The sequence below is a fragment of the Sebastes umbrosus genome, chromosome 3 (assembly GCF_015220745.1).
Source record: "Sebastes umbrosus isolate fSebUmb1 chromosome 3, fSebUmb1.pri, whole genome shotgun sequence".
Lineage (NCBI taxonomy): Eukaryota > Metazoa > Chordata > Actinopteri > Perciformes > Sebastidae > Sebastes > Sebastes umbrosus.
In genome coordinates, this window is record NC_051271.1 from 30,482,478 (window position 1) to 30,497,342 (window position 14,865).

The following is a 14,865-nucleotide window of genomic DNA, read 5'->3' on the forward strand; positions in this document are numbered from 1 at the left end:
TCCTTCCTCCCCTCTTTCCTCTTCCTTCCCTCTTTCCTCCTTCCTCCACTCTTTCCTCCCCTCTTTCCTCCTTCCTCCCCTCTTTCCTCCTTCCTTCCCTCTTTCCTCCTTCCTCCACTCTTTCCTCCCCTCTTTCCTCCTTCCTCCCCTCTTTCCTCCTTCCTCCCCTCTTTCCTTCCCTCTTTCCTCCTTCCTCCCCTCTTTCCTTCCCTCTTTCCTCCTTCCTCCACTCTTTCCTCCCCTCTTTCCTCCTTCCTCCACTCTTTCCTCCCCTCTTTCCTCCTTCCTCCCCTCTTTTCTCCCCTCCTTCCTCCCCTCTTTCGTCCTTCATCCTTTCCTCCTCCTATACCGGTCCCTGCCGTCTTGTCATACCACCTCCTCCCCGGCAGAGGTCGCTGTCTCCCGGGTCGCTGCTCTCCGTCAATGACAGCAGCTCATCAGCTGGTGCGGAACGGAACCGGAGGCAGCGTGCTGTTGCTCGGCTCATCATCGGCAGATCAGTCAGACAAAATGTTGAGAATTACGATCCGGGCGGACGTGGGAGCCCTCTGGGTTTTATTCTGTATCACGTATTCACAGTTCATGTCTGTGTCCTCTGATGACATCGTGGTGGCCTGCGGCGGGTTCGTGAAGTCCGACGTGGAGATCAACTACTCTCTGATCGAGGTGAGAGGGCAATCCTCCCGCTGCTAGCTAGCAGCTAGCAGCTCACAGCTAGCTGCTTCATGGCAGCGAGCTAGAGGTTAGGAGGAGACTGGATGACAGCTTGAATGAAATGAACACAACAGCAGTCTGCTTCATCTTAAAGTCAGCTTTGCGTTGTCAGGAAACATAAAGTAAAGCAGTAAATGTAGTTTACCTTCATTTAGCCACCTGCTAGTTGCTGTTTGTGACATTTCCTCTACGCAGTAAACCCATAGGTTAGCATATTAGCACATTACACTAGTGTTAATATGTGTGTGTTACACATGGCTGCTACCTCTCAACCCTAAACCTCCCTCTGCTGAGGAGGAAGACGTTCAGCAGCCGTGCTAATCCTGCTCATTCACAGGCTCCATGGGATTAGCCATTTGCTTAATTAGTGAAATTATCCCAGTTAGACTGGTCTGGTTTTGTGAATGAACCATCAACCACATTGTAGTATTTAAAGCAACAGACAGGACCCCTGTGTCAGTTCAGGTTTAAAGCAGCAGTAGGCAGACTGTGCCTATAAATATGATTTTTAAAAGTGTTATTTTTATTAAACGGTCTCTATATCCTGACAGTAGTGAATGAGACAGGTAATCTGAAAAGAATAAATCATGTGTCTCGGTGTCCTCCGGTGCTCCTAATGTAATCTGCAAGATTTCACAGACCGGAGGAAAACAACCAATCAGAGCCGAGCTGGAGTCAAGGCCTATAGAAGGAGGCTGGGACACGCGTCATCAATACGTCATAGCTTGGGGGTATAACACATGCGCAGTAAAATCTGGTCTGCACTCGCCGAAATTGAGCCAATCAAAACGCACGACCGCAGCATCAGTTACACTGCGCATGTGTCATACCCCTCACCCCAAGACCCGTGTCCCAGCCTCCGTTTCATAGGCCTTGGCTGGAGCCTGCCGAAAGTTTGTGACCCTACCGCCATGTTGAGATCAGTTGAGGAAATACCAAGCACCACCCACCAGCCGGAGCACACTTTCTCATTTTACGGCTGAACAGTACACTACAAGATGTTTCTGAAAACATTTGAGGCGAGAAATAGGCATTACAGTAACAGAATATTGATTCATATTTGATCAGCGCTGCCTAGTTTGACCGTTTGATCAGAGTTTGTGAGTGATTGACAGCTGCCTCCGTTGAATGAACAGCCAATAGGAACGCTCTCTCTCTGAAATGACCTGTGATTGGCCAAAGTCTCCCGTCACGGGCTAGATTGTTTAAAGCCTGAAAACAGAGCCATGAGGAGGTGCAGAAGTCTAGTTTTCTCTCAGAACACTTGAATTACAATATGCTGAAAGGTTATTATGGGATTTTTGCAATGATACCAAAAATATTCTGCCTATACTGCCACTTTAATGATCAGTTTCTGTCTTCTTTCATGCACAGATTAAACTGTACACCAGACAAGGTTCCTTGAAATATCAAACGGATTGTGCTCCAATCAATGGCTACTTCATGATCCCTCTCTATGACAAGGTAGGAGATTCCCTCCTGTTGAGTACTTATCTACCTTCATTCACCTTTTCTTCTGTAAGTGAGCAAGAAGTCTGTAATATTGCATCAAGTTTAAAGGTAACAGGTGCAGGTCAGGATGATCTTTAAATGAAGTCACTGAAACTGTAAATGTAACCAGGTCTCAGATCCATTGTTACCACACCAGATCTGTTGGACTTCTATATATTCAGTTCTACAGAACTAGCCTTGTAGAGGTCCAGTTGTATGGAACAGCTTTCCTGCTTCACTTCGCAGTCACTCCTCATTTCTGATTTTTAAAAGAGATCTTAAACAACTTCTCTTGACAGAGTACAGTATTATGTAAATGAGGTGGATTCAGTGTAGGAAAGCAGTTCAAACATTTGTTATTGTAATCCTGATTTTTTTATTATTATTTATTTATTTTTTCCTTCCTGTCTTTTATCTCTAGCATTTCTTGTTTAATAATAGTATTCTTTTCTTTCTTTTAAATATTTTAAAAATATATTTTATATCTTTTCAACCCATCTTTGCATTTATTTATGTTATTGTATATCTCTTCTGTTTAGTTTTTATTTTAGTATATGCACAAATAAAGAACTGAACTGATGATGATTGTAATCTATGGACGTGTCTCTTTTTAACAGGGAGACTTTGTTTTGAAGATTGAGCCACCTCTTGGGTGGAGCTTCGGTAAGATTGTATAACAGCTGCATCCTCACAGTTCAACCTAATCTTAATTATGCCAGCTGTTGTCCGGGAAATGCAACAAGCTTGTTTGCATTATCAATGTTCTGGCTTCCATGTCTTTTGGTCTTTGATTTTTTTTTTTTCTCTTCTTCTTCTTGGGCTTTAACTCTCACCAGAGCCGACCAGTGTCGACCTCCACGTGGATGGAGTGAGTGACATCTGTACAAAAGAAGAAGACATCAACTTTGTCTTCACTGGCTTTTCAGTCTCGGGAACGGTGAGAATTGTGAAGGATTTCCTGCCTCGTTAATGGGAACATTTTGTCTTGAACACTCCTGTAAATTTTATCTGCACACAAAGGAGGGTTAAACGCTTTTTTACTAAGATCAAAAAGTCTTTCAGCTTTATGCATGGTGAAAAAGTGCTCAGAGCCCTGTTTCAGAAAGTGGGATTAGTGAAAACTCTTGAGTTAGTTAAGCCTGAGATGAGGTAAACTTTGGATTTCCAGTTCCAGAAAGAGAGTTAACTTAAAGTCTGGGTCAGTTACCAGAATTTAAAGATATTAGTTTGTTACTCAGGAGGTTTGTCTAAAGTTATCGCTTTTATGCGCTGTCAGTCATTTCTTTGGAAATTCAAATATCACACAGCATCAAGTCACCCTCAGCTCAGAATAAAACCTCTGCATGTCCTTTTTGTGAAGTTTTTTTTATAACACTGTGACTGAGACAGTTTGTCAGAGCAGTTCCACTAAAATGTTTATTGCACATATTGTGTAATCTCAGTTTGAATATGAAGCTCAGACCAATGAGATAATGATCTCTATCACTCATGATGAGACTGGTCACAGTGATAATTCCTCTAATATCGTAGATTATATGTTATTATTTCTGAGTGAGCAGGATCGTGTTGCAGCTGCAGAATGGAATCAGAAAGAGTGTGTTTTTTTTAGACAGGCTGCATATAGTCTGAACGTGTTTTAACTGCATTTAAGTGACTGTGTTTAAATTGACTACGTTTGTTGAAGTAGCTGAAATAAAGCCACTGAATGCTGTTGAGCAAAGATCCAAACAGATGTCTTCCATTTAAAATCTACTGTATTTTAACCTCTAAATCACCAAACGTAGTATTAGTGGATCAGATCGTGAGCTTACAGTCATGTCTCTATCAATCAATATCATTTTTAAATCTTCAACTATAATTTCCATCTTCAGTTCTGCGCCCCTGTGTTTTGTCCCTGTCAGATTAAAGCTGTAACATAGGCTACAGCCTAATGCACAGTCAGGTTGTCACCACTTTATCATCCATTAAGGACATGTAAGTCTGGTAAAAGATGAATTAATGGAGAACACGGAATAAAACTTGGATTAAAGTGGAGGCTCTGCCTTTTATTAACCTGTTGCCTTAGTGAATCGTAGTATCAGAGCTCCATTGATGATGGCTTTTTATGTTCAGGTTCAACCCACTCAGAGTTGATTGAACTGACTCTGATTAGCTGTTCTGGAACCAAAAACTCTTGAGTTTACCATCTCAAGATTAGTCAACTCAGAGTTTGTCAAACCTCCTTCCTGAAACGGGCCCTAGGTGTATAACAGAGTGAGGTTCAGCTCCTCAGTCTAGGAATGAATTCACGTCATCAAATATCTCTCTCTTCAGGTTCTGAGTAAAGGCCATCTCCTGGGTCCGGCTGGAGTAGAAGTCAGACTCACCCGAGCTGGAACAGACGACAAACTCCAGAGTGTCGTCACACAGCCTGGAGGAAAGTAAGTGGCTCTCGCCTTCCTGTTTGTTAGAGCTTTACACAGGCTTTTCTGCATTAAACATATGTCTCTTAAATTGTTTGCCTTTTTTTTGTTTTCCTAACACAGGTACACCTTTTTAAAAGTACTTCCTGGAAATTATGACATCATAGCTGCCCATCCCTCCTGGACTCTGGAGCAGGTTGGTACCTTCACTTCAGTTTCATGAGGCCTTATCAACAGCACAGACATATAGATATAGAAACATGAATGTATCATATGTGATGTCACCATGTCTTTTTTTAAAGGAACATTTGAATTTAGGTGTTCTTCCTTCTGCCTGCTTTGTCATTTTACTGGAGCTGGAAAGTCGTAATTTGATCAATGCTATCAGCAACCAAACTTCCCCTGTAAATCTCTAATTTTAATTATTTTTTTGGTATCTTCTTAAAGGACCAGTGTGAATTTGATCTATTAGCAGAAATGAAACATATTCATAACTAAGTTTTCATTAGTGTGTAATCAGCTGAGACTAAGAATTCGTTGTGTTTTCGTAAGCTTAGAATGAGCCCTTCATGTCTACATAGGGAGCGGGTCCTCTTCACAGTCTGCCATGTTGGTCCACCATGTTTCTACAGTAGCCCAGAACGGACAAACCAAACACTGGCTCTAGAGAGAGACTTTCATGTTTTTACATTACTTGAAGGTCACCGTAGTGACAGCAGTCTTGGAAAGGGAGGAGTGAGCGGAGGAGTGAGCGGAGGGGTACTGTTGCAATCTGTAACCACACTGCTAGATACCGCCAAATCCTACACAATAAATCACACCACACAGAAACTGTTAAAAAATATACAGTAGTAGATACCCATTTTTAGCACAGAAAATATAAAACAAGTACCCTACAATGATGATTAAGGCGCTCGCTGTCCAACAATACATTGCTGACTGAGTGGAGACGTTTGGAAAAGATCAGCAGGTTTGTAACTAATGATTTCAGTCAGATTAGACCCGTGTTTGACATCATTTTCTTTCCCACACCCAGGTATTAACACACTGCTGGGTACCACATAATGTCAGTTCTCCATCTGAATAGTGTCATTAATACAGCGAAGAATGCACGATCTCTGAGGTCTTTTTGAATTCAATATCTTTAGTGTGGAATACTTCATTATTCACCTACTCGCTCAGCTGATAAGGTTTCCCTGTCAGCTCGGCAGGTTCATAACTAATGATCTCCAGCAGTAATCGCATTGCTGGTGACAGGGCCATTATTCCCACCCTCACTGTAACCTCCATGGTGACCTTTTGCCGTCTTCCTATAGAGCGCCACCTCAGTGCTCGTCTCCAACGCCAATGCCCCGGCCGCCGACCATCTGGTAGTCGGAGGCTACGATGTCTCGGGGGAGGTCCGCAGTGACGGAGAGCCCATGAAAGAGGTCACCTTCCTACTGTACTCCGCCGCAGTCAAGAAAGAGGTAAACCAACATTATTTGACATTTTTAGAAACACTGAGGAGTCAAACTAGATCATGATTTCATTTGTCTCATTTATCCTGCATTATTTGATGAAAGTATGTATTTTATTTTTATTCAACCAGAAAAAATCTCTTTTGCGATGGCGATCTCCAGATGTTGATTTCATTCATTCAATACAACCAAAACAAAACATTACAGAGTTAAAACTAAAGTCCACGCATCATGAAAACTGGCATGGCAATTTTCATCTCAAGATATATGAATGAAACTGGGTTCTATGGGTACCAACATTTACAGACATGCCCACTTTATAATATTAACATGCAGTTTTATAATGCAGTATAAATGTTATTTTTGCCTTTTCTAAAAATGGTGTATTTGAATATTGCTGCATACTGGGATCCATAAACAGTCTTGGAATTAAATAAATCCGGTATCACTGTAAAGCTGAGACTCTTGTGGATCCAATGAGCCCAACTGTATTCATGTGTGATGATGTGAGTCCCCACAGTAGCCATTTCATTGTAGTGATACATTTTTTGAAATTTGACCTCACTGTATAAAATGACCTGTGGTGACCTCTAGGATAATCACAGCCTCATTCAAACTTTACAACCACAAATTAAAGACCTAGAGCATTCAGAGTTTGGATGGCTTTCCTAGGTAGATTGACAATAACGTAAAAGTTTTTGATACCAAATCACAACATGACTTTTTCTATGGGGTTCCTCAAGGTCTTGGTGTCTTAATGTGATATTTTGGAGGGATTATTCATAATTTTTATCAATTCTCGAGTGGTAACAAAATGGTTAATTTTAGCACCAAATCTGTGTGACAAATGGTATCAACCCAAAACAAACGTATGAGTCATAATAGAGCATGGGAATGGCCATCATATACTTCTATCATAATGTTCTACACTTTAATACACTTTCACAATGTATTTTAATTAATGAATTCATGTTTGTTTCGGATTTATGACGAGAAGAACTTGACACACGGCGCATCTCAAATTAATCTTCATGTTCCCAGCTTTCAGATGATGTACACCACTTCTATGTGACATCTACTGTTGTCATGCTATCTCCCCCTAAAGACCCCCTGCACCCGCCTAAAAACTCTTAGAGTTAAGATATACCAATGCTGCATCCTGCGCATAGCAAGTGAAGGCCATCTGACCAGATAGCACAATGTGCAGTCCTATAGTCTGAGTTTGAAATACATCTCAGAGCAGTGTGATGAAGTGGGTCAAGTAAGGCCAAAGTAGCGGGACAAGCAAATCTGTATATGGCATCACCATAGTCTAGCTGAGACAGGAATAGGCCTGTAACCAGACGTTTACATAAGGATGGAGAGAAACACGACTTTATGTAAGAAACTCAGTGTGAACTTAAGTTTCTCAGTAAGCCTTCCAATGTGATGCTTCAAAAGTACATTTTTTGTCTGACCAAATGCCCAGATATTAACATGCATCAACAAACTCAATACCAACACCTTCAAGGGTGTTAATAGAGAGGGAAGGAACCCAAGTATTACTGGGTGCAAATAGCATAGCCTTAGTTTTGTTTGCACTTTAAAAGCAGTTTCAAATCAACGAGGGCGAATCACGCTGCAGTGAATTAAAATCAGACTGCAAGTTGGCAGCCGCAGTCTCAAAAGAAGGAGCAGAGGAATACAGGCATATTATGCCATAGCTTTCATTTTAGCAGTATTTATGGAATATCATGCAATTTATTAAACTTTCTAAGCTACGTCGTTTTATTATCTATTTGTGTGTTTTCAGGACGTCGGTGGATGTAACACAACCCCAGTGGAGGGGGCAGATCCTGGCGACAGCTCCCTGGTCTACCTGTGCAGCGCTCTATCCAGGGAAGATGGAACCTTTGTCTTTCCCACACTGGCCAGCGGCGAATACACTGTGGTAAGCTTTCTGTAAAAAAGCAAAAGAAGGGTGTCATCACTATTTCTAATCTCACTTAATAGTTGTAGTCTTTAAGATTTCAGTCCTGGTTGATTCGGTTGACTTCGGTCTGTGAACAGTAAAGGTGGTTGCTGAGAAGCTGGAGATCTTGCAGTCTGTCACCTGCATCTCTTCATCCAACATGCTCACTGTGGCCGCTCCTTCTTGTTTCATTACTCTCTGCAATATTTAAAACTGATTGGCTCATCACAAATTCTGAAATTTACCATGTCTTAGTTTATAGACACATTTGGTGTGATGGTTAACGCCAGGGATGTTCCTAACAACTAGTTTCCCTGATGTTTAAATTTAGAGTAGTTGAATAGTCTTAAAGTAAGAAAACACTCAGAAAACAGTCAAAATGGATCACAGTTTAATCTATAAGGTTAACAATTGTGTATAAGAGCCATTTTAAATTTTGTATCACATTTTTATGCTTCCACGCCGGTGACAGCGGTAGCCAGAGGCATTATGTTTTTGGGTTGTCTGTCCGGTCCATTCTTGTGAACGTGATATCTGAGGAACGCCTTGAACGAATATTTTCATATTTGGCACAAACGTCCACTTGGACTCAAGAATCAACTGATTAGGTTTTGGTGGTCACAGGTCAAGATCACTGTGACCTCATGTCTGTCCCATTCTCGTGATATATCAGGAATGGGTTGAGTGAATTTCTTCAAATTTGGCACAAAACGTCTAATAGGATAAAATGATGAAGTGATGATGTTTTGGACAGACATGGATGTAAACTGCAACTTGACTGGTTGGCGGAGGCATACAAGCACAAAGCAATAATTCTAGTTCAATAACCAAATCGTATTTTCAATGCCGCCGAAATCAATATGTCCCCAGTTTCCGCTCCGGTCGCCCGGTTAGGAATGCGCATCACGAACCCGGTATGTGGTTTAATATTTGATGAAACGCCAGCGGGGACCATGGTCTAAGAGGAGCCATGGTTTGGCATCGCTTATAGGCTTCCATTAGTATCTAAGTGTGCAAATGTTATTACCTTCCACCTTCTCTTCCCCTCTTAAACACACATAGCGAGCGACGCAGTCCAAAACTTATTGAAAAAAGATGTAATCATTACCAAAATTCACAACATGTTTTTATCGAATGAAATCTTCTGCTTCAATCCATATTTGTTGATGTTTAGCCTTTCAAAACCGACTTTTTCACTGCAGTTAAAAACCTGATTACTTTCCTGCACGTACCTGTGTTAACAGGGTGGTCTAGCACAACAGATATTCAAAGCTTAATTTGAAAACCTCAATCAAAGGTTTGTATGTAAAAAAAAGTGACATTTGAAGCAGCCCTATCTGCTGACCAATCCAGTCGATCGGCAGATAACCAGACTGACTGCTGAACCCAGCCGCTATTTCGGAGAGAGGATTTGGGTGCAGACGGGGCCCGGGAGAACGCGGCGGGGTGGAAGTGAGTCAGGAGCGGCTGCTGAGTTCAGATCAGAGTAGAGAGCAGAAAGCTGAGACAGCATATGTCAATATTTAATTTCAATTTGTACATTAATGAAATAATAATAAGTTTAACCGACTAGTATGTCTGGTGCCGACTAGTGAGGGTAGCAACGTTTAGTCGACTAATCACGCACATCCCTAGTTTGCACTAACCTCTGTGACAAATACAGTGCTTATCTTGTGACAATAAAAGCCACCCCAGGATTCGCCAGTTAAATGCTTTTATTTTGAAGGAGCAGCAGTAATTTATATGTAGAGAATCACATTTGTTGTTTTTTTCCCCCCCACATGTGTATATCCACTGATGGATGCATAACAGTTCACTTGAATATACCACATAATCATGTTAAAGGATTGTGTTACGTCATGCTGTGACCACAACTGATTCTGAATCCAGCACGAGAATGGCGGACTCTGCCACTACCATACAGAAAGATAATGACTGAATGTAATTACATTAAATGGGTATTGCAGAATACTGGTCACCATAAATAGTATCAATAGTGTGGTTTGATTTCATGACATTGTGCCTTTTAACCTGAAATAGATTCTCTCTCATGTAAATAAAATAATTTCTGCCTCTAATTCTGCTTTTGTGAAATCCCTCCCTTCAGGTGCCCTTCTACCGGGGAGAACGGATCACGTTTGATGTCGCTCCTTCCAGGATGAATTTCAAGGTGGAACACAACAGTTTGAAACTGGAGGTAAAGAGTCAAATTATATCTCAGTTTTTCCAATATTACTTTTTAATACTTGTCATTATTTTGCAAATGTGAATACATTTCATGCACGATCCCACATTTTGACCAGCAACGCTGTTTCTTCTCATGCAGCCCATCTTCCGCGTCATGGGCTTCTCTGTGACGGGCCGAGTTCTCAACACTATCGATGGGGAGGGCGTCGTGGATGCCGCAGTGTCCCTTAACAACCAGATCAAAGGTAGCCATGCTAGAAGACTCCACACGCTTTAGTTGTGTCTTGAAAAGCAACAAAAACAACCAAACATTTGCGGAAATGCTCAATATTTGCATTCAGTGTTTGTCGTTGTAAACACATTTTCACACTGTAGCACACTTTGCCCTTCTGTCCTCACAGTCGTCAGCAAGGAGGATGGCTCTTTCCGGTTGGAGAACATGACGGCCGGTACCTACACCATCCGGGTCAGCAAGGAGCTCATGTTCTTTGAGCCAATCACAGTGAAGATCGCCCCCAACACACCCCAACTTCCTGACATCATCACAGCAGGGTATGTCTGGTGTGTCCACCTACACCTAGCTTGAGCTGCATACATTTCCAGTTCCTACATTATACATGCTTTGAAATGAATTACAAAAATTCCACTTCAGTGCTCTCAGCTTGGTTTTTTCATATTACCACATTGCTAACTAACTTGATCTACGTTCTGATGTTGGTCCCTCCAGGTTCAGTGTGTGTGGCCAGATCTCCATCAGCCGCCTGCCTGAGGGCATGAAGCAGCAGGGCCGCTACAAGGTCACTCTGACGAACCAGGGCCAAGACAAGGCCTCCAGCAGGACCATCGACTCCGATCCTCAGGGGGCCTTCTGCTTTCAGGCCAAACCTGGAGACTACAGTGTCCATGTGAGACTGGCAGCATCTAGTTTTTACACTAGTTAGGTCTTAATCTGCATGGGCTCTTCAATCATTTAGAGGGGAAAAGTAAACTCACACGCTGTTATTATATGAAATAGTTGAGCCCCGTTTTAATTGGTAACTTTTTACCAGTTTGTCTGTAGGACGCACAGCTGACAAGATGTCTAATCCACACATAGTAAACACTGATTTTACGGACATTTGCTGAATTAACACCAGGAAGTCCAACATTCAAATTCACTCATTTGAATGGAATATATCTAAACTGAAATTTTACTTACAGTTTCAGTCACTAATTAAATGAACAAGAAGCTTACCTTCATCTCCCAATTCCCAGATTTACAATATTTGTGAATATATATATATATATATATATATATATACAATACCATTTATTTAATAGATAATGTATAAGATAATAGATAATTAAAAGCTAGCTTTGAGATGTATTGCCAGATATATAATTGATTTCTGTAAAAAAACGTGTCTTTCTACAAGGTAACTTCGGTTGTATATGCGTTCAGGTGTCACTCCCCGAGGCGGAGGTGAAGGCAGGTCTGGCTCTGCAGCCTCAGGCCCTGGAGGTCTCCCTTGTGGACCGGCCCCTCACAGACCTACTTTTCACCCAATTCATGGCTTCAGTCTCTGGAAAAGTCTACTGCTTAGGTAAGGATCTTCTAAATCACACTTGTTTCTTGAATACAGACTCTTTGTCTGAAATGCAGCCTCAACCCCATAAAAACATGACATCTTTGTGTGGTTGCTTGTTCATATTTCCACTGAGCTTGTGTCCTCTGGTTGACCTCTAGCGTCCTGCGATGACCTGTCGGTAACCCTGCAACCAGTGAGTCGACAGGGAGAGAGAAGGACGGTGGCTCTGTCTGGCAGCAGCGACATCCTCAGCTTCTCCTTTGAAGATGTTTTACCAGGGAAATACAAAGGTAAGGACTCACCAATACTCTACCAATAACACTTTAGAGTCTAAATAATAGTAGTAATAATAATTGAGATATTTATTCTTTCATTCCTGCAACATTTTTTCATTTGGGGTTAATTAGAGCTATTCCAAATTTGAATATTGTGGTTATTTTTAGGTGCAGATGTGTAAATGAACATGAAAAGCCGCTTTTCACCAGTGCGATGCGAAAATGTGGTGCGGGAATGAGACAACTATGCACACCGGGTTCGGTGCGTATTATCCGCGTTGCCATGTTCTATTTTCCCAATGAGTTTATTCCTAAATAGTGCCGTGTCCACTCCACACGACAAAAACCTACCCAGACACTGAATGTCTATGGGGCTAATACATTTCCGTACAAAGTTTTTGGACACCAAGCATGGATTTTCGTCAGAAAACTTTGCTCTGTAATTTATAAAAACAGATTTTGGGGGTTCTTATGAATGCTTTCACATCCATGCAGAAAAATTTGTGCGGGGGAAAATATATCCGGACGGATCTCGATTTACGTTAGACCAATGAAATCCTTTGTTCCAACTGGTCGCCTTCATTCTGCATAATAATTAGCCATGTGTTTCTGTTTGTTGTATGGAGAGTGTGTATTTTCGGGGCCTTGGAACAATGGGCGTTTGTTTTCGGAGTAACGGTCTGTCGGACAAATGGGCTTTTTTTCGGTCCAATGGGACATCTTTCAGACTATTGGTTGTTTGGGAATAACAATGGGCTGTCCCCTTCTCAACACCCAATAATGTACAACACACACTACTACCTCAACAACCAAATAAAGGACAATATATGGCTTGGTAATGCAGCTGATATGCACTTGCTGACGTTATATGTTGGTTACGGTACCGGGCTAGCCACAACAGCTAGCGTTGGCATCACATTTGGGGTCCGAAAATGGGAAAAAATGGAACATGGCAATGTGGATAATTCGCACCGGAACCAGTATGCATACATAGTTGTCATGCGGAAAATTTGCATGCAGATTTTCCGTATTCCCGCACCGCATTTTTGCATCGCACTGGTGAGAAATGGCTCCAGGGAGCATAAATTCAAAGTCAGCATGCAAAGTTTCGACTGGAAGAACCATTGTTTATAAACTGATTCCTCCATCCTTTGTACGTTTCTATTCAGAAATTCATCAATCAAAAAGGTTGCGGGGAAATCAATTAGTAATTACCAGCTTCCGCTCATAATTGATATTTAGCAGCAGTCTTCAGGAAGCACACATTATTCAGCCGGTCTCTCTGTACCTTCTGGTGCTGCATCCATCCCCGCTCGCTGTTCAATACACCACAATCTGTTTAGCGTTTCTGCACACACAGCATCTTTTGAGGCATGTTTACTCAGCTTGTAGCGTTGCCAGGCCCCGAGTAGTGCAAGAAGTTTACTTTTCTTAAGCGTTTGTTTAAAGATGAGATCATTATAAGATTGGAAAAGCCTTGACCTGAAGTGATCACCGGCTTCGAACGCTTTTTATCTCTCTTTGGCTTTGTGACAGATTTAATCCTTTTCAACAAACACTCACGTCTTTTTTCTGTTACTTTTTTGGCCATTTGTGAATTAACTATTTGTTTACACCCGTCAGTGAGTATTACTCATGAGGAGTGGTGCTGGAAGCATAAGTCCATGGAAGTGGAGGTGCTGGACTCCGACGTCGTGGGAGTGGAGTTCAGACAGATTGGCTACATCCTGCGCTGCTCCCTCTCTCATGCCATTACATTGGTCAGTAACCAGTACCCGGTGTGTGTGTGTGTGTGCGCTGTGGCAGATGGTGGCACGTTTATGATTCTAATTCTAACTGAATGCATTTTTTACTGCGCAGGAGTTCTTCCAAGACGGCAGCAAACCTGAGAACGTCGGCGTGTACAACCTCTCTAAGGGAGTCAACCGCTTCTGCCTCTCCAAGCCTGGTGAGCTTCATTCTCTTGACCTCTCATTAGCTAAACATAGTATCAATTAGCATATCTAGAAAAGAAAAAAAAAATCAGTGTTCCCTTGTGCATAGTTAGAGTGCAATGTGTAGAGCCAAAAGGTCTGTGTCAGACTTACCTAAATAGAAAACTGGAGCAAAGTAATTAATCATCTAAAAACGTCTTGTCCAGGTGTTTACAAAGTCACCCCTCGCTCCTGCCACCAGTTCGAGCAGGACTTCTACACGTACGATACGTAAGTAATGAGATGCTGTGTCCATTTATTTCTGGGATAACAGAGTTGTTTTCGCTCTGTACAGTTCAACCAAGTGACCACTAACCTGTGTCCAACAGCTCAGCCCCCAGTATCCTGACCCTCACCGCGGTGCGGCATCACATGACTGGGCTCATCACCACCGACAAGATCCTAGACGTCACGGTCACTATCAAGTAATGACTCAACATAGCAACGCTGGAGATGCAAATATTAGCTGCTGCGCGTCCTTCTACCAATGTCCCATCTATTTTTTTCCTCCTCCACTTGGTCAGATCATCTATTGAAAGCGAGCCGGCGCTGGTGCTGGGTCCCCTGCGGAGCCTGGAGGAGCAGAGGCAGGAGCAGCAGCTGCAAGAGATTCAACTGCGCCGTCAGGAACGAGAGCGCCGCGCCGCCGAGGAGGACGGAGGTGCCAGGGACGATAGCCCTCCTATCCAAGAGAAGGCCGGTGAACTGACAGGCCCCTTCCACTATGAGTTCTCCTACTGGGCCAGGTCAGCTGCACTGCATTTTTTCAGTTTATACCCTTCGGTCTTTACGATATAAAAAAAAGTTGAGGATTGCAATTGTGTGAAGAAAATGCTTGATGTCT

At 42.3% G+C, this 14,865-nt stretch overlaps 1 protein-coding gene across 1 annotated transcript in view; it reads left to right on the top strand.

Moving 5' to 3' along the window:
• Window positions 1–14,865, top strand: part of nomo (nodal modulator) — a 40,926-nt gene that overhangs the window by 14,043 nt on the left and 12,018 nt on the right. Inside the window, 20 exon segments of the mRNA XM_037764172.1 lie at window positions 434–448; window positions 451–666; window positions 2,089–2,178; window positions 2,823–2,868; window positions 3,042–3,142; window positions 4,519–4,625; window positions 4,731–4,803; window positions 5,924–6,076; window positions 7,860–7,997; window positions 10,126–10,215; window positions 10,345–10,450; window positions 10,607–10,757; window positions 10,933–11,110; window positions 11,647–11,788; window positions 11,932–12,063; window positions 13,672–13,808; window positions 13,909–13,996; window positions 14,189–14,252; window positions 14,351–14,446; window positions 14,546–14,767. Of these exon segments, the coding sequence (XP_037620100.1) occupies window positions 434–448; window positions 451–666; window positions 2,089–2,178; window positions 2,823–2,868; window positions 3,042–3,142; window positions 4,519–4,625; window positions 4,731–4,803; window positions 5,924–6,076; window positions 7,860–7,997; window positions 10,126–10,215; window positions 10,345–10,450; window positions 10,607–10,757; window positions 10,933–11,110; window positions 11,647–11,788; window positions 11,932–12,063; window positions 13,672–13,808; window positions 13,909–13,996; window positions 14,189–14,252; window positions 14,351–14,446; window positions 14,546–14,767 (2,345 nt within the window).